The sequence below is a fragment of the Stegodyphus dumicola genome, chromosome 9, assembly GCF_044657685.1.
Source record: "Stegodyphus dumicola isolate Sdum_Otavi_A_Nest chromosome 9, ASM4465768v1".
NCBI classification, from domain to species: Eukaryota; Metazoa; Arthropoda; class Arachnida; order Araneae; family Eresidae; genus Stegodyphus; species Stegodyphus dumicola.
In genome coordinates, this window is record NC_140776.1 from 180,359,438 (window position 1) to 180,382,333 (window position 22,896).

A 22,896-nucleotide genomic window follows, 5' to 3' on the forward strand; every position below is an offset into this window, starting at 1 on the left:
GTTGAAGAATTGCTATCTTATCAGAGCCAGCGAAATCCAGTAACGTGGCCTCGAAAGGCAGAAACACATTTCTGTCTTACAATCCAGAATCCTTGAATTAAGTACTTTCTGGGTCATTTACATTTCTGATGAGGAAAGTGAAAAAGAGAAGTAATAGTAAAGTCTGAAATAATAAATAACTTGTTAATAACAATAACCCTACAACTTCATGCAGTATTTTTCCTTATATGATTTGACATAAATAACATTTTGAAAAACAAAAATGGCATGCTTTACTGTTTTATTTTTATTTGTTTCAAAGTGTGATGTGAAACAAAATTTTATTTTAGGATTTATGGTGACAAAGCTAATGACATCATTGAAGGGCTAAAGAAAAACCCTGTATCTGCAATACCGTTAGTTTTAAGGCGGTAAGTGCATAGATATATTTTCCCTGCTTTAACAATGTAATTTTTTAATATATATACAAATCTACGTTATATATATTTAGAAATTAACAAATATGAATAACGTGGTTATGTGTGTGATTATATTGCATGTTTACTGTCCTTGCAGGTTAAAAGCAAAAGAAGAGGAATGGCGTAAAGCCCAAAAGAGTTTTAATAAAATATGGCGAGAACAAAATGAGAAATATTACCTAAAATCTCTTGATCATCAAGGTATAAATTTCAAGCAAAATGATGTTAAATTTCTTAGGTCAAAAAGTATCTTGAGTGAAATTGAAACAATATATGATGAGGTAATTTTTAATTTAATAACATAATATTGCCCATTTTTCGTTGCATAATTGATTCATTTCAACAAATCTGCAAATTCTTTACATTCTTACACTTTAAGTGGATAATTTGTGCTTAAGCCTGCATTATATCTATAAAAATCTGTTCATATTTACAGAGGCATGAACAGGCTGATAATGAGGATGGTGTAACAGATGTTCCTACTGGACCCCATTTAATTCTGTCATATAAAAATAAAGATATCTTCAAAGATGCTGCTAACCTTATTATCCATCATGTTAAAAGGCAAACTGGTATGTGCATAGCTTTTCTTGTTCTGTGGCCTGTAGCAATGCTTCTTTCAGTATTTGTGAAACTCGCACGCCTCCGGTATTAAAAGTGTTTTGGTAAAAAAACTGTTATAAAAAAAGGGGGAAATTGGAGATGCATGTGTAGAATCAATAAAGGGAATGTATGAAATATTAATTTTGTGTGTATAATATATTAAATGCAGGGAAAATGGTACTTGAGTGTAACTTAATTGTCATATGTGCATTTACAGTGATATATCCCTAAACTAGTTATAAAATAAAATCAGTTTTTCAAATTCTTTTTGTTATATTTGATTATTCAGCTTAATTCCTTCTTTTTAAGTTTGTCCCAAAGTGGCTAATTAAAGCCATGAGTAAGTTGACACAGTATTGGCAGTGGTACTGTGCACAAGATCATTACATCAGGCTCAAAAGATCAACGCATATGCAGTCTGTTAATACTGTGCTGTGTAATACACAGTATTGAGAACTGTGAAAATAGGATCAACTCATCAGTTCAGAAAGGGGTTTTGATTCCATTCTGGTATTGATCCTGCATGGGTAAGCTAAAAATTTTAATAAAATCCCCTTTTTTCCCTGGCTATGCCTATGGGGACATTAATTTCATTCAGATTTGACCCAGCAATGGCTGAACATTGTCAGTCTGATCTATGTTCAAATTCTGGTTAACTGCTGGTTGCATGGGAAATCTGTTCATTTCCCTTGATGTAGTGTAATACAAAGCAGTTTCCCTTAAAGAATAGATAGTCCTTACATGCTTTGTCATAATCTGAATAATTGATATTATAACTGTATCAGTCGTATGCTTATGAAAATTATGTACTCTAGAGACATTAGGTTATTCTGAAGCAGGAGACATGAAATATGAGCGATGCCTTTGCCAGAAGTTGAACCATGGACCCCTCGAATGCGTATCGAGTGTGCTGACCACACTACACCATGAAGACATGCTAAGAAGGCTGGAGAAATACCTTATATACTCACCCTTTTAAAGGGCTACTTTGGATTAGGGGACCTAGTCATCAAATCCTGGTGTGGAGAAAGATCATCCACCACTTTTATTTGGGGTGCCACTGTAAAGACATTAAACATTTTTGAAAGCAGGAGAGGTGAAAAATGAGCAATGCCCTCGTCGGACGTGAACCACGGACCTCTCGAATATGCGCCAGGTGTGCTGACCACTACTCGATGAAGGCATGTTAAGGAAGTGGGAGAAATACGTTATAATGTAACCATTAAAATTGCTTTAATTATTTCATTCATTATTATATTGTCACAATCTCTTCTTTATTGCTTCAGTTGCATAATGTACTTCAAAAGTTGTCCTGTAAACCTTTTTATCAACAATGGGTTGTATATATCTTAGCAAATTTCTGTCCTGCTGGGATGTAATATGTGCCCTAAAAAAACTCTATCCCTAAAAACTACCCTTAAGTTTAAAAAAAATTACATTTCATTTAATCTTTACATTTAAAAGTAGAAGACATTGTACAGCACCAAGAAGTTAGTTATATAAAATATAAATTAGTAGAGAAAAGGTTATTAAAAGTTTTTTTACAAGAGTTATCTTTCTTCTAAAATGGAAACCAGAGCATCAACAGACTATATTCATTTGTTTACAGGGATTCACAAGGAAGACAAGCAGAAAATCAAGAATATCATGCGTCAGTTCATACCTGATTTCTTCTCAGTTCCTCGAATAGATCTGTCTGATGATGAAATGGACAAAGATGAAAGTGAATGTAATTTTCTTAATATTTTTCTTTTACAAAAATCTGGCTTTTGATCTGCATATTTTTATGTATTTTCTTTTGCTATACGCATATTTTATTTACAAAAATAAGTCTACTAACAACATGCATTATTTTTATTTACTTTAACTTGTTCCCCCCCCCCACATACTGCTATATTTCAAAATTTCAACGAAATCCCAGTTTGAGTGAAACTTGGTGGATCATCTTTTGAAAAAATTGAAATATCATATTTTTATATATGTAGGAGTTAATTCCATTAGAAATAGTTCAAAGCTTATTTCTCTAAACATACTGTAGTTTTTGTTTTAACACAAACTTGAAATAAAGTTTTTTTTTTAACTTATTTATTAGTGTTTATAAAGGTTATTTATCTTGAATGACACACGTGTATGTAATAATTTGGAATGTCGGAATGATGTGGATGCATAAAGTCATGGCGAATTGGATATTACTTTTCTTTCTTGTTGACAAACATTTTCAAGCCATGCAGATAAAGTAGTGCAGTAAGTGCATATTATTAGAGAATTATATTGGTACCATTTACAGTTCTAAAATTTATTTGAAGAAAAAGAAACATGTTGGCAGCATGGAAGTAAGGCAACCTATTCCAAGATAAAAGCTTAGTTCACAAGGATGTGAACTAAGCTTGTGAGTAATGATTCACAAGCCAAATGTCTTCCCTCACCATTATTGGCAAAATAATGAAATTTTTCTTTTGGCTGTTAAATGCTTCAGTATTTGCTCTTTCAGTTTCAGTTTGCAGAAGAATTTGCATCATTAACATTATATTGGAATCATAGTGGTGTAAGATTAATTTTTAAATAATGCAGTATGGAGTGGTTTATTAAAAACAGATATTGTTTTTAGTATGCAAAGGGGAAATATCCAAATTGAGAGTTAAAAGACTATCGAAAATTATTAAAGTTAGTATTTTAATTTGCATACTTTTATCTCTTGTGTGCATGGTATATGAGTGGGTGAGGGATCACTTATGTATCTACATACATATGTATTATACATGTATATCATACAATATAATCGAATCCTGTAATATTGTAACAGTTCTGAGAATAGTTAATTTTTTATCACTATATTATTTGTATTTGTTACCAGACTTGATAAAAAATCCCCAAAACTATATTGCCATAAAATTAATAAATGCTTTGTTTGGAAATGTAATCAATGAGAACGCTATGATTTAGAAGCTTTAAATTGATGTCGGGTGTTAGAATGTAATGGTTGACCATTTGTTAGTTTAAATGGAAATACTGAATCTTCTATATGTGGAGCTGAGAGCTTTGGGTTAAACATAATTGTGCTTTTATGCTCTTTTATTAAGCACAGAGCTAAATTGTGTCATGTAAAAATTAAAAGTATTAAAAAAATGGGAAGTGGAGAACTTGAAATTGCATCTTTCAAATTCCTGTTTAACACCTGAAAATATATCCGATGAATCATCAAACAAGCAATCTTTTTTTTAAAATTTATTTAAAATTTGCTATTTGTTCAACAATAAAAATTACGCTTTAAAAGCCAGGTGTACTGATTGCAAATTTTATTATTCATGTTTAATAAAATAATAGATTCCTTTAGCTTTGCCAGAATCATACTGAAGATGTCATTTAAGAAGTACATATTGTGTTTTTAAGTGGCTTACCTCATTCTCACTGAGAAGCAACAGGCAGAGCCTGATTACGAATGTAACATGTGGTCCAAACTCCCTAATACTATATTATCTTAAACTACAGTAGTATAGCTGCACCTTGGAAGTATTAAAATAAGAAGAAACTACCTTCAAATTCAAGTTCAGTGTGATATTTAAAATTGGAAAAATAATAAGAAGAATGTCTTTATTATAGATATTGAAAAATGAGAAACATTTTTATTTAGACTAGGTTTTAAATATAAGCCGGCTAATTTTCTTCCGATATGAGATGTTAAATTATTTGCTTTGAATATAAGTGCATCATAATTTTACATCATAAAAATTTGTTTAAAAAGTGTACCTTAAATTTGAAGTAATATACAATGTTTGTTGCTACCAATCTCACTTGTCTGACACAAGACAGTGCTAGCCCATGACATTCATTGTGGCTTGGAGTCAAATTCGCCTGTTGTTGGCAAAGGCCTTTAGCTCCATATAGGTGACAGCCTGACTTTACCTCGGTTCTGCCTCCAATTTTAAGAAAGGGCATCCTGGGGGAACAGGTCTGAAGGTCTAACACCTCTCTTTCCCTTGCCACCCACCTCTCGAGAAGGCATTTGGCTTGCCACATATTTAAAGTGCCTCCATGCTTAACAGACACTATATATTTAGAAACATCCATGCCTTCTCTGTAATTTAAACACAAGACCTTCGGTACAGCAACTGGCATCACTAACGACTATCCCAGTTGGGCAGCTATGCAATGCTTAAAATACATAAAATTTTAATAATTTTTTCCAGTTCTGAATTTTAAAAATGTGTAAGTAGGATCAAAAAAGGTAATTTAAAATTTCATATATTGTCTTTCTTCATAAATCAAACATTGGAACTGTTGTCTTGCATGTTCATTAGTGATTGATATTTAGCAAAACTTTGATTTGTAAGCTAATGCTTAAATGTGCGATCTATCTCTGCTGTTATGTAACCTCTGTTATTGCATTTGAAGCTGATAATGTGACTTGAATATGAGGGATTTTTTTATTATTCAAGCATGATTATATACATAATTAATGAAACTGAATTATTTTTATCTCATACCTGTAATTTAATTAAGATTTGTTGTAATATCAGAAAGAATTCATTAGTTTCTTCTCTTAATCCCATTTTCTTTCTGGGGACACAAGATCTGATTTAAAATGTTTAAATTAATCTTTAACCCGGGGTCACTCGCAGCGGGCTTCCGAGGCCCGATCAGTTTGTTAATGCTACGTAAAACCCGTTAATACTGTAATGGACTATGCCTACTCTAGCTGAGTGTAAGGTGACACAAAGGACGCGTTTCCGGAATTTTGTTTTATTCTGTTCGGACAAAAAGCCATTTTTCGTGTCGTTTAGGCCCGGTGCGAGTAAACGTGTTTCTAATTTCGAGTTTGAAGTGCACTGAGTTCGTAGCACAACATGGTTCGCAGATTAACATATGATGAAGAAATGGAACGATTACCAACTTTGCTAAATGAAGTATCGAATGATGACGAATCTATCGAAGGTGATGATTTATTGTCTGATTGCGATGAAAGGTTTAGTGAGCATAATATGTCGTCTGAAGAAGAAATCGAGTCTGATGAAGAGATCTTTTGGTTCTAATTCAGTTGATTGTTTTATTGGAAGAGATGGAAAGACAATTTGGAAGAAAACAAAATTTCGTCAAAATGTTCGAACTTTATCACGAAATATTATTTCAAAATTGCCTGGAAATGTTGGAGTAGCAAAAAACGTACCTTCCTCTTAAGTCTTGGAGTTTATTACTGGATGAAAATATCTTGAATATTATCGTCACCTTTACAAATATATATATTGACACCATCAATGACAGCTTTCGGAGAGAACGTGATGCTAAAAAAACAAGACTGTCCGGAAATTAAAGCCTTTATTGGATTACTATATTTATGTGGTATACAAAAATCATCCCATGTGCATGTGAGAGATTTATGGCACACTGATGGAATGGGAATACAAATATTTCATAGGACTATGTCTCATAATCGTTTTTTTGTTTCTTATGAGATGCATAAAATTTGACAATGTTAGAAACAAGCAAATGAGAAAAGAAATGGCCAAACTTGTCCTAATAAGGTATGTATTTGGTTCATTTGTGCATAATTGTCAGCTGAATCATATGTTAAAATTGAGGAAATACTTGAACCATTTAGAGGACGCTGCTCATTTCAACAGTACATGCCAAAAAAGCCAGTTAGGTATGGAATAAAGATTTTCGCTCTTATTGATGCAAGAACTTTCTTTATATGTAATTTAGAAGTTTATGCAGGTAATCAGCCCCAAGGCCCGTATCATGTAAATATTTCTTCATCTGAAGTCGTCAAAAGGTTAACAGAAAAGTTAAATTCTGGAAGAAATGTAACAGTCGACAGCTGTTATACTAGTTATGAAATTGTTTGTATTCCAGAAAGACATGACTTTCTGGAATACAAATCACTGTACCATGTCTTCCTCGACATTTGCAAGAAAAATTATCTTGGAAGAGCAAAGAACCTACTGCTAAAAACAAAAGGTAATTGAGAGAAGTAGGTGCTATATTTGCCCAAGTTCAAAGGACCGAAAATCTAAGGTAAGTTGTACAAAATGTGAAAGAAATTTCTGTGGAGATCATTCTGTTTTAACATGTACCAATTGTACATAAAACTTGGTAAGTTTTTTTAAATATTCTATATGTATATTGAATAAAATAAGAGCTCTAAATATTGTCTTAAATTATGTTGTTAGTAAATGCTTAATGGGGTTTTTAATGATCTCCATAAAATATAAATCCATAAACGGGCCTCGCAGGCCCGGCGCGAGCACTTGCATACGTACGATTAGTGCGAGTAACGCCGGGTTAATACAGTGCATACAAAAGTAAAACCACTAAAACATAGAAGATGAAATTTTTTTTTTTTTTTAAAATATTTTTAAATGATAAAATAGTAAATTATTAGGTTGCTTCATGAAATGTGTTGTATAATTTGCATCATAATTTGTTTTCCATTCTATATTCAAAAGAATTGCAGGATGAAGAGCTTTCTTAACAGTTTTGTGCCAGACCTTGTCTTTCCTAAATTAAGCTTTAAATAAGTGTATGATAATTACACATGAGATTTTACAATGCTTGAATTGGTAGCAGCTTCATATTTTATTCTGAATGTAATAAGAGTAAAGTAATAAGTCTTTTTAGTGTTAAAAACTGCACCCTATAACAAAAAATTTGACACACCAAGAAGAAATCATCAAGCAAAAAGCATCAAATCAGCTTTAAAATTTCGTATGCATAAATGTTTTGGCCAAATATGCAAATGAATTAAATTTCGTGTCCAATGAAGTAATGTCTCCTGCGCTTCCAGCAGAGTATATTAGGAGCTGTTCTTGAACTGTTGTTAAAAATTTCTGTTGCATTGCAATTTAGGATACCTTTCAACGACTGAAAAAATGTTTCGCCGTAGGATTTGAGCTCGTAACAAGTAACTGTCAGAGCGTGAAAGAGGTCGTGTCATTGGCTCGGAAGAGGCAGGTGGAGCAGATCGGAGAATCGCTCATCTTAGGATTGGAAGCAATGCGGTGATTAGAAGATGCTGGCAAGAATGGGTGGACAATGGCAAATTTCAGAGTCATGATGGTAATGGTCGACCTAGGCCCACACACAACAGGTCGGGAGGACAGAGTTATTGTCAGATCAGCTGTCGCAGCACCCGATTCATCACTGTTAACCATCAGACGTGCAACCCGCCTACGAATGTCTACAATGACCATTCACAGATGGCTGGTAGAGCAAAATCTATGCTCATACCGACCGTTACGCAACCTGCAACTCACGCCTGTGCACTGTTGAGCCAGATTATAGTTGTGCTTGGCTCGATCATATTTGATGCTGACTGGGGATATATAGTCTTTAGCAATGAATCCCGCTTCCAGCTGCGTCGTGACGATCATTGAAGACGTGTACCCAGACCAGCTTGCCAATCCTGCTTTCGCTATTGCATGCCACATAGGCCGTAAACCAGCAGTTATGGTCTGCGGTGCCATTTCCCTTGATAGCCAGATCCCTTTGGTAGTCATTAGAGGCACACTTGCAGCGCAGTGGTACGTCGACAGCATTCTGAGACCTGTTTTGCTACCGTTCCTTTTGCAGTACCCTGGCCTTATGTTTTCAGCAAGATAATGCCATACAACATAATGGCACATATTGCTATGAACTGTCTTACAGCTTATCAAACACTTTCTTGACCAGCCAGATAAGCTAAATAGGAGAGATATCTCTCTCTCATCGATCATGTCTGAGATATAATGGGAAGATGACTGACTACATCTGCTGCATCAATGTTGATGACCTTGCCGACAATTTGAGCAAATGTGGCAAGAAATACCGCAGGAGAGCATCCAGGAGCTTTATCAATCCATGCCACGCCAAGAGGCAGCTTGCATCCTAGCTAGAGTGTGAGCCAACACCTTATAAAGCTCATTACTTTGTAATTATGTAAGACTAGAATAAATCATTTAATTATTCTGAAATTTTAATCATTTTCTATTCTGTACATGATCTTCATGTCCACCAATTTTTCTCTCCATCAGACAACTCCTTCTTGTTGTGTCAATTTTTTTTTTTTTTTTTTTTTTTTTTTTTTTTTTTTGTTGTTGTTGTTATAGAGTGTAATGTGTGATAAATTAGAATACTGTTTTAAGTAGGTTTCCACTTACATTTTTTGGGGGTTAATTTAAGACAATTTTCATTTCTTAGTGATTTAAAATTTTATATAGCTGAAAAATGTTTAATTATTAATTGTCCTTTAATAATTTTTAAAATTGATTTAGATATGGAAACTGAAGATGGTAATGAGAGCCCAAAATTGAGTGTGTATAGGGATTTATTATCTTTAAACCTTGGTTGTACAAATAATGGATTTAATCGGGAAACTTCAAATAGTGGAAGAATTTCGCCACCTCAGGATGAAAAAACCTCAGACAGAACATTTACGAGTTGTGCCCAAAGCAGTACAATGGATAACTCCCTTCCTGTGAGTATTTTCCCCTAATTTATGAATTACTTGTATGGAAACGTGAAATATGTATATGTTAGTGTGTCCATTGATTTTGGATTATTATGTCATAATTTATGAATTATTTGTATGGAAACATATGAAATATGTATATGTTAATGTGTCTATTGATTTTGGATTATTATGCCATAAAGATATTAATATGAAAAGCTTTAAATCAAATTATAATAACTCCCTTCCTGTGAGTATTTTCCCCTAATTTATGAATTACTTGTATGGAAACATGTGAAATATGTATATGTTAGTGTGTCCATTGATTTTGGTTTATTATGCCATAAAGATATTAATATGAAAATCTTTAAATCAAATTATGTACTTAATGAAGAGCAATTAAAATTCACTTAACCGCTTCGCGCCGACTGTGCCAGCAACGAACACACTTATCTACCGGCCGACACGCAGGCGTGCCAGAGCATTGTTGCGTTTACTACCGACTGTCACATATTTGTGCCAGTACCTTGGAACGTTTTTCAAACTATAATTTCTGCCACAAGATGGCACTGTATGTCCATATGGTTTCAGATACATGTACATTAGACCTTCTACTCGAAATGAGAAAAGCATGACTCACATACACGTGTTTTTGATTATATAAACAAACGGGGAACTAAATGTTTCCGAATGGCGTGATTTATGACGTCTCTTTAAATCGCACTTTTTATTCGCATGTGGTAGTTGTTTATTGTAAGTAGAAGTTTTATATGCGCTAAAGCGTTGAGTGTTTCGGTTTACAGTTCAGTGTTTAGAAAATAATTAGATCTTGTTAGACGTGAATTCTTTCTGTTTTTACCGTTTGAATGTCGAAGCGTCGAAAATGTTTAACAGAGCATGAAATAGCAGAAATGATGCAAAATATTTCAGATATTGATTCTGAAATTCTGATATTGATTCTGAAAGATTAACTGAAAGACATTTTCAAACTTTTTTCAGAAGAGACTGATAAGAAAATGAGACGACCATGCTTCGTTTGTTCACATTCCCGGAAAAATCCTCCAAAACGGCAAATGAGTTATTACGAGTGCAAGGTGAATGCAACAGGAAAAAACTTCTCCATCAATCGATCTGATAATAATATGAGAATAAACATAAGGCTTTGTACAAATAACAAAAAGTGCTCACGATCAGGGTGGCCAAGTTTAGGACATTAAGGAATGGAAAATATACCCACTGTCATAAATTCATTGTACTTCCTGGATATGACATGTGGGTGGAGGCTGTAAAAGGTGTGTTTTCCAGGAAGAGAAATGTTTAAAAGGAAAAGTTTTGTTTCCCAGGAAAAGAGAAGGAAACAATTAGAAGATAAAATCCATTCTTTAAGGCTTATGTATTATTAAAACAAAACTTTTTTGCTCAAATTGTGATTCACCTTACGTAATGCTGAAGCCAGAGTTCCTTCTAAGCTGTGCTCATGCATGCCTTTAAAAAATTTAACACAAAGAAATTAACAAGTTCACACACAAACATGCTACTAATCAAAATAATAATAATAGGCAAAAGGTGAAAACACATGTAGCTGAGCAACACATGCCAAGGGTCAAGACTCATTAAAATGTAGTGGAAATTAATCTTGTATGATGCTTAGTGGAGCCAGCTATCATATCATTGATTGCAGGTTTGAATCCTGAAGGATCCATGGATTGTAATTGTAGAGCACCTTTATGACCTGGAGGCTTAATGCCAATCTAAAAGTCCTCTCCAGAGATTGGTGGTCCATAAATAATAGCAAGATACCTGTGGGTTTTGTTCTCAACCCAAATTGATTTAGCATTCAGAAAGTTTTACTGTCATCTGTGAAGTAGCCTTGGTCGACAACTGGCTCTTTGTTCCTATTGTCTTTATGAACACTGATCTGAGTAGAGTATCTCAAGATTAAATAGGATAAATAACCACAATCTTGCATTTTTTTAATGGGTGCCTAGTTAGAAATAAATTTATTGGTTTGTTAGTCCTTTTTAATTAATATGCAAAGATAATGTAATAATTCAAAATGTTCATATGGCAAAGATATTGCTGTTTTTTTATATATATAATAATATACTCATGAATATAGCTATCCGCATCAAGATATATTTTACCTTTTCTTTTAAGGATGAATCATATACACTTCTGTTTGGAAATAATCATTGGTACATATTTTTTCGTCTTCATCATATACTATGCGAGCGATTGTGGAAGATATACGAGCGCTCGCAAATTTTGATAGCTGAAGAAATGAAAGACAAAGCAGACAGGGCAGTTTCAACTGCTGTGGCACTTAGGCTTCGACCTCGGAGTAAGTTTTTTAATAATTTCGTCTTACATATTTGCAGACTTGTATCTAATAACCATAAGTAAACATAATAACAATTTTGTATGCACATGTATTTTTTTTTTTTTTTTTCAGACAATATTGATGTAAAATCATACTATCCTGCTTTTCTGGATATGGTAAAGAATTTATTGGATAACAACATTGAAAGCAGTCTATATGAAGATAATTTACGAGAGATGTTTGGAATTCACGCTTATCTTGGTTTCACCCTTGACAAAGTTATCCAGAATGTAGTGAGGCAGGTAAGTGGTTTTCCCCCTTCTTTGTTACATGGTAAATTACTGTCTTCTCTTCTCACTTTCAAATTAAAATTTTCATAATTTTTTCCAAAAAGCAAAATATTTGTTTTTCTTTGTTTATCGCAGGAATGTTATGGAATAATTCAGTAGCATTTGCCTTGAGACTAAAACACACAAAAAAGAGTGTTATTTTAAATCAAAATATTGGTTTCCTAATGGTTTGATTATATTGCTGTACTAATACATTCAGTCTCCCAATGAAAAATAGACTGGCATTATATATTGTAAATATTTTCAGAACAAAATTAGACATTACTTTGCTTTAACTGAGTAGTTAATTTGGGAACTTAATTGTATCTCCGTTGTCACTAAAATGATATTTTTGTCAGATAACTCCCCCCCCCAGAGATAAATGTACATTAATTGTTGTTAGCTCCAATATATTACTGTTACATATCCAGCTGTACCTTCTCCATTAAATGGATGTAACTTCTCTCGACCAGCTGTAAATAAACTGGAGTGTAGTCACAAACATTGCATCACCATAATTTATGTTTTTAAATAAAGTACCGTACTGCATCCATTAATACACATATTTGACAGTAGAATGCCATAACTTGGAAATTAATCCACTCCTTGCTATTCTGTAGAACGTAGGTCGCAAATTTCAATTCCCCCCTCCAAATGCAAAGAAATAACAGTTATATCTTTATTCTTAAAAACAGAATGGCTGGCTTTATTGAAAATTAGTCAAGATTACATCAAATGAAAGTTAAAATGTTTCAAGTGTGTTGCTACGTCACACTACTAATTGGGTTGCTTAGCTTTATGCTCAACAGAATAATATGCAAATTAAAATATAAAATTAGATCCAAGTTTTTTTTATACATTCAGGTTTTTACAAAATTACATTTTCTCTTTATTTATTAGTTGCAGCACGTAGTTGCAGATGATTCCTGCACACATTTGACTTCTCTGTTTCTTGAAGAAGCAAAAAATAAAGCGACAGGAGGTCCTTGTGCAACTGCATCTCATCGTGCCGCAGCTGAACTTGCATACCAACGGAAAGCAGAGCCATTAAGAGATGAGAATGATAATTTGTTTAAGATTATTGTGGTAAGTATATTGAGAAAACCTCTCATTAATTATGTCTTGTTATTGTTTGAATTATATTTATATATTTTATTTCAGTACAAAGAAGAAGGCAAACTTACTATTGAGATGTTAGACACAGATTCAGATGCATCAGAAGATCAGAGTGCTGGTAATAAATGGAATGTTTTTGTAAGAAAATATACTTCTGAAGAATCACTTGCCAACTTAGTGAAAGAACAGCTAACAAAGAATCCAATTTTCCTTCCAAGGTAAGCTTAAATGTTTATAAGTGTTTAAAAATAAATAAATAGGATTCACAAATCTGAAAAAGTGTTATTTCATAAACCATTGCTGGCATATCAAAGTATTGGGTATTGATGATAGGCAAAATTATTGAGGAGGTATCAACAATTAGGCTGCTGTTTTGAACTTTGATAAAAACTCTAAATAAATGGTCCTCTTTTGTTGTTGTTGACTATTTTTTCAAAAAGCAATGATTCTGTACAATAATAAACTGAAATTAGCTTTTAGAAGTAGTGTAAAAAGCTCTATAATAATTCTTGTAAATTTATGTAAATATTTTGAGTTCATCTGATTCCTTTTTGGGGGAAATATATTGTTCTGCTGTTGTGTATTACTCTTAGAATAATCTTTTCAAGACTTATTTTGTTTGTAATTGAATTTGTGGCCACATGTTTTGTATATAAGTATGTAGTTCTTGAAGAAAATCATAGTTTGTTCAATTCAGAGTTCATCATAATTATAAAAATAACTACTAGATTGCAAGAAGCATGCAAAAAATGCTTCAAAGGATCATGATGATATTTGGTGATTTCTCACCTACTTTGAAACTCTGTGGAATGTTTGGGAAAATGTATTTTTGAAGTCCTGTGACCGAGTTTTCCTAAAACTTCCAGAAGCTCATTCAGTGTCATGCAGCTCCGAGAGCTGGGACGAGCCAGTTGTTCATGAGACAGTTCTGAAACTTAGTTCTAAAACCCTGAATGATTTTTCTAAATTTGCAGTATTTCTTGTACACCAAGAAATTTCTTAATATCCATGTTCTCCCTTGAGCTGTAGCCTTGTAACCTTGGAGAAATATATATTCTTTTACTTTATTTCAACTCCATAGCAAGAAAGGTATGCATATAAAAAATTACCCTTATCATATCTGCTATGATAAAGACCATTTGGTCCCCGTTTTTTATCACATCTCTTGGTTTCCCAGCAGATCACCAAATCTTCTTCTCTCCCCCCCCCTTTACTGGGAAAAAAAGTGATTTCCAGCAATAAATGAAATTTATTGAACTAATGAAACTGTGCAAATTTCATTCCTTCAACCCTCATTTATTTTCAGAATGATTTTTTTTATTAAATTTAAATTGATCTGAATTGTCATATTCTACTGTAGACTTTTGTAAGTTTTTTTAATGAAGCTTCAGATAGTGTTTAATCAGTAAAATATTTGTATTTAACCCTTGGTGCTCCATTAGCTGTGGTACAAAGACATCTCCCATTTGATCAGTAACTTTGGTGGCTCCGCTGCAGAGCCAGATGTTTTTAACATGATTATGGTGAAGATGCTGTATTCTCGGCGTTTAATTCTTATTTGTAGTTTAAAATATGCCGAGTCACTAATATTGAGGTTAACTTATTTTATGACCTTTTTATAGTTAAAAATGTTAATATATTATATATTCTTTATAAAATTGCACAGCACAATAAAAATGAGAAAGCATTGATGCATTTGGGATATTGGAAAATTTTACAGAAAAGAGCAAGAGTTTTTGCTTCAGTTTCTGAGTGAAAATTAAATGAAAAACTACGTATAATCAGGAAAGGTAGAAAAAGGGACTGCGTTATGTGTTCAAAAAGGCAAGAAAAGGATGGCAGACGTCAAACTAGTGAGTACTCTGACACTTGCCCAAGTAAACCCAGAATACGTATAGGGGATTGATTTCAAAGCTACTTAAACAATGGTGAATTATAATATTTGTTTCAAGAAGAATATATATATTTATAAAGTAAATAAATCAAAAAAAAATTCACTTGTACGTGTTATTCTTTCCACTCAAAATAAGACTTCTTAGATGCTGGGCTGCATAAATATGCTGGAGTTGCTGGTAAGCAATGATACAAAAATGTGCAGCACACTAAGGATAAATTCTGTTTTATTCATATTTAAAGGTACTTTGATAAATACAAGTATCGCTTTTCATTTTTGCAGTATGAAAGTGTAAGAAGGTAACAAGGCAAACTTGGCCAAAAAGCATAAAATTTACGTTATCTTAAAAAATGTTAATAAATATATCAGAATTGTATCATAAATATCTTGGTTCATGCATTATACAGTGAATTTAAATCAATTTGGTGTTCTTCCAGAATAGCACTTTTACGCAGCGCAGAAATCTGGAAGCTTCTTGTTTTTTGTATTTCATTTATCTTTAGAAAATTCTGTTAAATTTATGTATCGGTCTTCTTTCTTGTTTAAAAATTTAAAGATGGTGACCATTATTGTTTTTTTTATCTTCAACAGCTTAAAAACATTCCTTGAGTGCTGTTCTGCAGTAAGGTTTATCATGCCGATTCACCTATTCAAAGATCTTGTTTCCTGCAATAGTTTATGAAATATGTATTTTAGATTCTATATTTGTCACCATAAAGATACATTTGCAATTTTGATAAGCAAATCAAAGCACATTTAATGGCAAAGTGATGTATGAGGTTTGAATTCTGAAATGAATAAACTTTTGACTAAGAAACTCAAGTGAAAACCTGATTATCAACGATGCAAATTTGTTGTGATTGTGTTCTCTGTTTTAAGGGTTTTTCCTTCTGAAAAGTGTCAGTGAATCAGATGGTAAATTATATGAAGCATGTTGTGTGTCAGATATTTATTTAGATAGATATTAGGTATTTTTGAGATATGTTTTGATGATCATGATTTGCATAGATTGTTAAATTGTTTAAATACCTTTGAATATTGGCCGATTTTTGTTTATGATAATGTAGTATTGGTTTCTTCATGTCACAAAATTTCTGTGAAACTAGCAGTGTATATATTGGATCTATATCTAGTTAGAATAAAAAATTAAAATGTAAAAGTGATCTGAAATAGGAGTTTAGATTAATGTATAATTTACATAAAACTGGATTTTGCAGATGATTGATGTAGGGCAACTGGTTTAAGACCCCCCTCCCCCCAAAAAGAAAAACATAGGATAGGGATAATAAATGATATGTTTTGTTCATTGCTTAGGTTTCATTCTTTATTTTTTAACATGGATAAAAAGTAAATTCTTGCTTCTGGTAGATAGGGGTAATGTGTATTATATTGTGGTTACCTATTAGCATTTTGCAAAACCATCTTTTGCTGTGATAAAATCTGTACAAAGTGTTCAAAAGGTCATTATCTTCTGATCAAGAATAAAGGTCATAATATTGGCTAGTCAGGAGATCATTCTTCTTTCCATTACAAACAATGATGGAAATGCTTTATTAATTTAAAGAGTGTATAGAGTGTATAGTACTTTAATGCAAACAGAAGGCCCTCATTTTAAACAACAAAACATATTTTAATTTCACATTGCACATTACTTCTAGTATATACACATAAGAGATAAGAGATGTTGTCAGGTATACATATCGTTCATTACTAGTTTAAAAAATGTCAATCCAATTTCATCAGGACGCACGTGTGTGAATCACGTGATGGAGATAGTTCAGCAAGAAATTTTTTTAACAGTATGTTTTGCCGTAATTGAAGCGAATATAATTCTGATAAAAGCCTGCCAATACGATAATGACTTAAGAAGTTTCTGAAAAGTAACAGTAGAGTTATCTATTTCAGTCTTAAAACAGAATTAGTCTAATTATTGCAAGATTTTTCAAAAACCTCTCGAATTGTTACAGTTAAAACAAAATTTTAGCTGCATGTTTTTGAAAGTATTTTGAAAGTAAAAAAGGAAGTGTATCACAGTAAGATGCACATGGTCTCTTTTATAGTCAACCATAGTACTCAAAGTTCTGAATCAATAACAACAATATTCATGACACAATAACACGTCAAACAACAAAAATCAGCGTTACATTTTCAAAATTTTCCCAGGACTAGTCTCGGTGGTTTTACCGAACCACCATCCTCAGCTGCAAAACTGCAAATGAACGAGATAGGAAAAATTTTTCCTTCGTCAGACCTAGTAGTCCAGATAATATGTTCTTATGCATACATTTAATAGGGCTTTGTTTATTGAATTTTAGTTGGGGTTCCCTAGAATGTCTTTTCTAAGTACAGATACCTCTCATACTTGGTTTTGCATTCTTGTGACTATTTTTCGAGCATTTACCTTTTTTTAATTGGCCTTTTTATTTACTACATCGGAAACCTTGAGTTGCCTTTTATAGTTCTCTTAATATATTATGCAATTTAATATTGCATGTGTGAATACTTTGACAGCACTTGACCTGTAATAAGTAGATTTCACCGTTTGTTCATGTGCCCCCCCCCCCGCCACCACCATTGGTTAATTCCACAAACTATACATTTTTACTTTTTAAAGTTATTTTTTATTTGCTGTTTCTGGAACATATTACCTGTTTCTGTTAAACATATAATTGGATTTTGGATGCATTTGCAGAATCTTAATTGACTTAAGATATAATTTGTTTTTACTTTTAAAAGTTTAATGCTGCTTAATTATTGTAATTGGGAACTAGTTTAATCTATGTATTTAATAATTCCTGAACTTGTCCATGTCATATAGCTAATGTTACTTAAAATTTTATTTACACAGCTTATATTATAAACACTAAAAGAAACGATGCTGAAGATTTAATAAATTAACCTTACATTAAAATAAACATGATAAAGACTTAAACAGTTGATTGACCATTTGAAAATAATTATACTTTTTGTTGACAGCAATGAAGGGGAAATCAAAAGCTATAAGATTTGATCCTTATTAACTAGATCTTGTGTGTATCTTTAGAAAGTCACCAAATATTTTATCATGTGTATGTGTCTTATCTTCCTGGTCTGAACAGAATCTAGATTATATCTATAAATTCTTCATGGCTAAGAGAAAAAGTTATTGGCCAAGGTCTTGGGCACATTATAGGAGACGATATATGGTAGCTTGTCACCTATAAAATGGTGTTTTTTTTTTTTTTTTTTTTTTTTGTGTGTGTGTGTGTGTGTGTGTGTGTGTTCATCCAACACCATGCCAAGTTTGATAAAGAATAATACCCTGAAGGGATGAATCTGAGATTCCTCTTTCTGTACTATTAAATTCTCGAGACTTCCTACTCGCTTAATGCTGCAACACAATAATGCCCCCATGTTACTAAGACACTACATATTTATAAGTAAATGTACCTTCTCTGGAATTCAAACTTGGGCCATTCAGTGTTGTTGATGTGAGAATCGCTGACCTTTATACCGAACAGGTCACTTGATCATGTTATTTCCAATTAACAGTGCTAGTTTTACAGTATTAAACAATTCCATATCAGTTTGCATGCAACTTAAAACAGTATTAAATGGAAAACTATATTGTATAAAAATTTCTAAGGAAATGTATTCTGTTTTCTTAAATCCTATATCTGGAATGTTTTCTTTGTTTTAGGCAAGTAAACAGCTGGTGGAATCATACGAAAAGTGTGCATGAAGAAAAAGAATCTGCTCAAACAGCTCAAGAAAATGAAATGGCGCTTCGCAGTATACAAGACGAAATAGATTCGAGTAAAATAGACTTAAGTCGTCTTGAAGATGGTGGTGCAGGTGAAGCTGTAAAAGGTTTAGTGGGTCTAAATGCCAAAGCTAAATATTTAGAAAGGACAAGACAAAATAAATTGGCAGAAAATGCAGAATCTTCGTCTCATAATTTTGGCTGTCGATTTAATTTGAACTCTTATAAGATGACTTGGATAATGGACAGTGAAAATTGCTTGTACAAGAAAAAATGTCTTACGAAAGCTCAGCAGGTAACTAAATTTTAACCCTTTTAGTATTGAACTTGTGACAGAAATATGCAGTGTGATTCTATCTCTTGCTTTCATAACTTGATGCTGTTCTGGCAATTGCAGATTCTTTATTTCATATAGGCATGAGAATTTGTTCTCCGAGGGCTTTTCAGAATGTGTGAGAGGGGTTATCACTACATCTGCTTTCATTCTTTTGCAAATTCTGCCACCTTCATCAGGAATTATTCACTTTGTTACATCACTTCATGATTTCTCTAAAAATAGTGTTTTAAAGTAGCTTGGAATGCTACTTCCAGAATTGTAGAGCTTTCTCTTGCATTTATCAGAGACTGATTTTTTGGGATCATGCAAATCATAGTCACTAAAGGTCTTATATTTCAAGAGTCTTTCAAATCATTAATTAATTATTAAAATTAGTAAACATGTCCTGTCTGAAGATGATAATAAATGAGGCATCCCTCATTTACGTATCTGACTTCAGTTTATAAATTAAAGCAGTGAATATCAAGTTAAATAAGACAGTGATTTTTTTTTTTTTAATTTTTATTTTATTTATTTAATTTTTAAGAATTCCTAGTCTAAATGAACTAACTGGTGGTAGGTCATACAAGCTTTACATTTAAGTAGACTTAGATAACTATGCATGAAACCAGCAAGTTTCAGTTACGAATGATACTCTAGTCCTGTGACAAAAATGAATTCATTCTGATCAAATTTACAATTTATATAAGTATATTTTGTTATATTGATTTTCATGTGTTTTTTAGATGTATATAGTGATGTATACATAGATTTTTTAGATGTATATTGAGAAAGCTCTTTAATGTCATTTTCCAAGCTGCATCATTTATTAGCTTTGTCTCTGTGTTACATTTTGGTTATTCTGACACTGTTTATATGCATAATTGTGATAGTTATAACATTAAAATTAAACCAGTTAATGGTTGTTTTATGACCACTGATTTTTGATGGTTAATTTGCTGTATTCAAAAAACTGTTTTTATTTCGCTTATTAGTAATACTATATCTTATGAGTTCTTTAATATATAATATTTCTATATGTGTTTTTTTTTGGGGGGGGTTAATGCTTCCTTTCATTTGAAACAGTACAGTTATTTCAAATTTAAGGAAGAATATGCTCAAAACATGTCTTACTGTCATCCAGTATTTAAAACTAAAATATCTGAAAATGTATCACAATTTTGAGACTATTAGTATAGATATATGTATACTTAAAGCAAAGTATTATGTATAAATTGAACATGGTAGCATTACTGATGAACGAGAGACGGTTAGTTAAATACATTGCTCCCCGTTTGATATGTGAATTAACATTAATTCTTTTTTTTTAGTAAGATGAGGGCTTATTTTATTCAGGCATGCTAAATGGTTTTAAATGTTATTTAATTTGATTTCCAGTTAAAGTAAAAATATGTCTATAGCAGATTTTAATGATTTTTTTCATAATTGCAAGTATTGATTTTCTCATAAATAATATTAACATCTGCCATCTTTCTGTAAAAAAAATTTTTTTTTAAGAATTTTTGGTTTTGTAAACTACATTTGTGTTTAAAAGAAATAGAACACTATGCAAGTTTTTTTTTTTTTTTTAAAGTTATTAGAAATAAATCAAGGAACTGAGTTATAAATAACACTGAAAAACTATATTTAAGCTAGAACTTGAATAGTGTCATGGAGCCCAAACATGTATGAAGAAGTAGGTCAAGATTTTTGGATTATTAACATTTCTATACTTTATATTATGTATGTTTAAATTACTTGCAATTGTGAATAAAAAGATTTCCTGATTTCTACATCATTTATTCTCACTGCAGTTATCCTATGTATTTTTCTTTTCATTTTTATGTTTTCTTTTAATAGTTTAGTTTTACACTGATGGTTTATGGCAGTAATTTATATATATATATATATATATATATATATATATATTGCTTTGTTAATCAGGAATTGACTATATTGCTGAAATTATGTGTAATGAAGTATACTTATTTTACTATTTCTGTTTTCTCATTCTCATCATTTTATATTGCAGTCTCATCAAAAAGTGTCAGAAAAGTTAAATAAACGTTTTCGAGATTGGCACAAGCGATGGTTGAAAGAAAATGTTGATGAGGAACAAGAGAAACTCTGCCGGAACTGGTTGTTAGGACTTACCGAGGACAGTGTACCGACAGTTTGCATTAGAGTGGACAATCCTACAAAATCTCCATACACTTGTTACAATCGGTACAAAATACAGGTGCGAGAAAAAACTTGAAGCATCTTGTACCTTTACAAGCATCTGCATGTATAGCAAATAACAGCCAGTTCAAAATATGAAACAGAGTTCACTCCTGTTTCATAAAAATTACAATCATAACATCTGCTACGTGCCCTTACTTTCGTTTCATTGACTCTACCATTTTATTTAACAAGACATCAAAACTACTGTCTCGTGCTGAGTTTCTTCCATATCATTTTTTGTTCATAATTCATTGGACTAGAAAAGATAATCTGCCTATACTTGATATTCATTTTGTACTCATTTGTATATCTCATTATTATACATGAAATGAATGTTTTCTTGAACTCTCGAGCCATGCTGTTAATGCACAAGGAAACACCAGTGGACCAGATGTTATGGCTTTTAATTTTAATATTGAATGAAGCAGCTGCCAAAAACATATGCTGATTTTATTCACCCAAACAGATTATTTTTATTCACGTGGATGTTCAACAGGACTATGCATAAGTTGATAACCTTGTAATAATGTAATTAATTTCGTGGTAGTTTTTTTAGCATTGTCATCCATGAAAACTGTAAAATTTATTCCATTGTACAAAACACTGGCTGAAAAATTATGAAATATTTTACATTATGTGGTATTTTTGTACCTTGAAATCATTGAGGTAAGGAAAAGAGATATTTATAGTTTGTGCAAGTGATACTGTTGCCACCTAACTCTAAAGAACTCTTGGAAAATATTTGAAGGAAATCATAAAATTTTTTTACTGCCCTCAGTGTTCTTGTACATTTGTCATTTAAAAAGATCATGACTTTGTGTGTTGTTTGTCTGTTTTGCAATATTGAAATAAAACTTTAAATGGAGATCAGGGGATATGTGTATGTTAGTGCCTATTTTCTTTTCTTGCTTCAAATGAATAATATCATGATAAGAATTGGTTATTTGTATGTAAAGTTTGCTATCCATATTTCTCTCATACATTTTAAGTAAATCGTTTAAAAATCATATTCAGTATTTTGATATCACAACCACAAAATTCATCATATATTAACTTGTATTTTTGTTATTAACCACCAGCTAATATACATTAGTTGATTTAAATACAGTAGCTGAATAAATTTTTTAAAAAAATTAGGATTTTGCTGAAAAATATTATATCATTGTGCAGTATTTATCCAATAGAATTGTTGTACTATATATATTATATAATGAACAAATATTAAGTTTCATTCCTTTAAAAAGAGGAGGAAATATTTGGTGTTAAACATTCTTTTACTGATATCAGTAATATTACAAATATTCATAATTATCAATTAGATATATTAACAAAATGAAAGATTTTAGTTACCAAAACATATATATATTTTTTTTAATTTGAAAGAAATCTTATTACTGACAACCATCTAAAAACTAACTGTGTGTGCCAGGGTGTTTAAAGTGTAAGAATCTAGATTTTTGGAATGCAGTGAAT

At 31.9% G+C, this 22,896-nt stretch overlaps 1 protein-coding gene across 3 annotated transcripts in view; it reads left to right on the forward strand.

Annotated features, from left to right (window-relative positions):
* The window catches only part of LOC118186300 (paired amphipathic helix protein Sin3a-like), an 88,255-nt gene extending 65,967 nt beyond the window's left edge, over positions 1 to 22,288 (forward strand). For all 3 annotated transcript variants that reach the window (XM_085824408.1, XM_085824407.1, XM_085824409.1), the window contains 11 exons: positions 330 to 410; positions 556 to 739; positions 895 to 1,030; positions 2,671 to 2,790; positions 9,308 to 9,510; positions 11,641 to 11,824; positions 11,936 to 12,105; positions 13,033 to 13,218; positions 13,294 to 13,466; positions 18,822 to 19,179; positions 21,233 to 22,288. In XM_085824408.1, coding sequence (XP_085680534.1) covers positions 330 to 410; positions 556 to 739; positions 895 to 1,030; positions 2,671 to 2,790; positions 9,308 to 9,510; positions 11,641 to 11,824; positions 11,936 to 12,105; positions 13,033 to 13,218; positions 13,294 to 13,466; positions 18,822 to 19,179; positions 21,233 to 21,457 — 2,020 coding nt within the window. In that variant the 3' untranslated portion in view covers positions 21,458 to 22,288. The remainder of the gene's footprint in view (positions 1 to 329; positions 411 to 555; positions 740 to 894; positions 1,031 to 2,670; positions 2,791 to 9,307; positions 9,511 to 11,640; positions 11,825 to 11,935; positions 12,106 to 13,032; positions 13,219 to 13,293; positions 13,467 to 18,821; positions 19,180 to 21,232) is intronic.
* Positions 22,289 to 22,896: the final 608 nt, after the last annotated feature.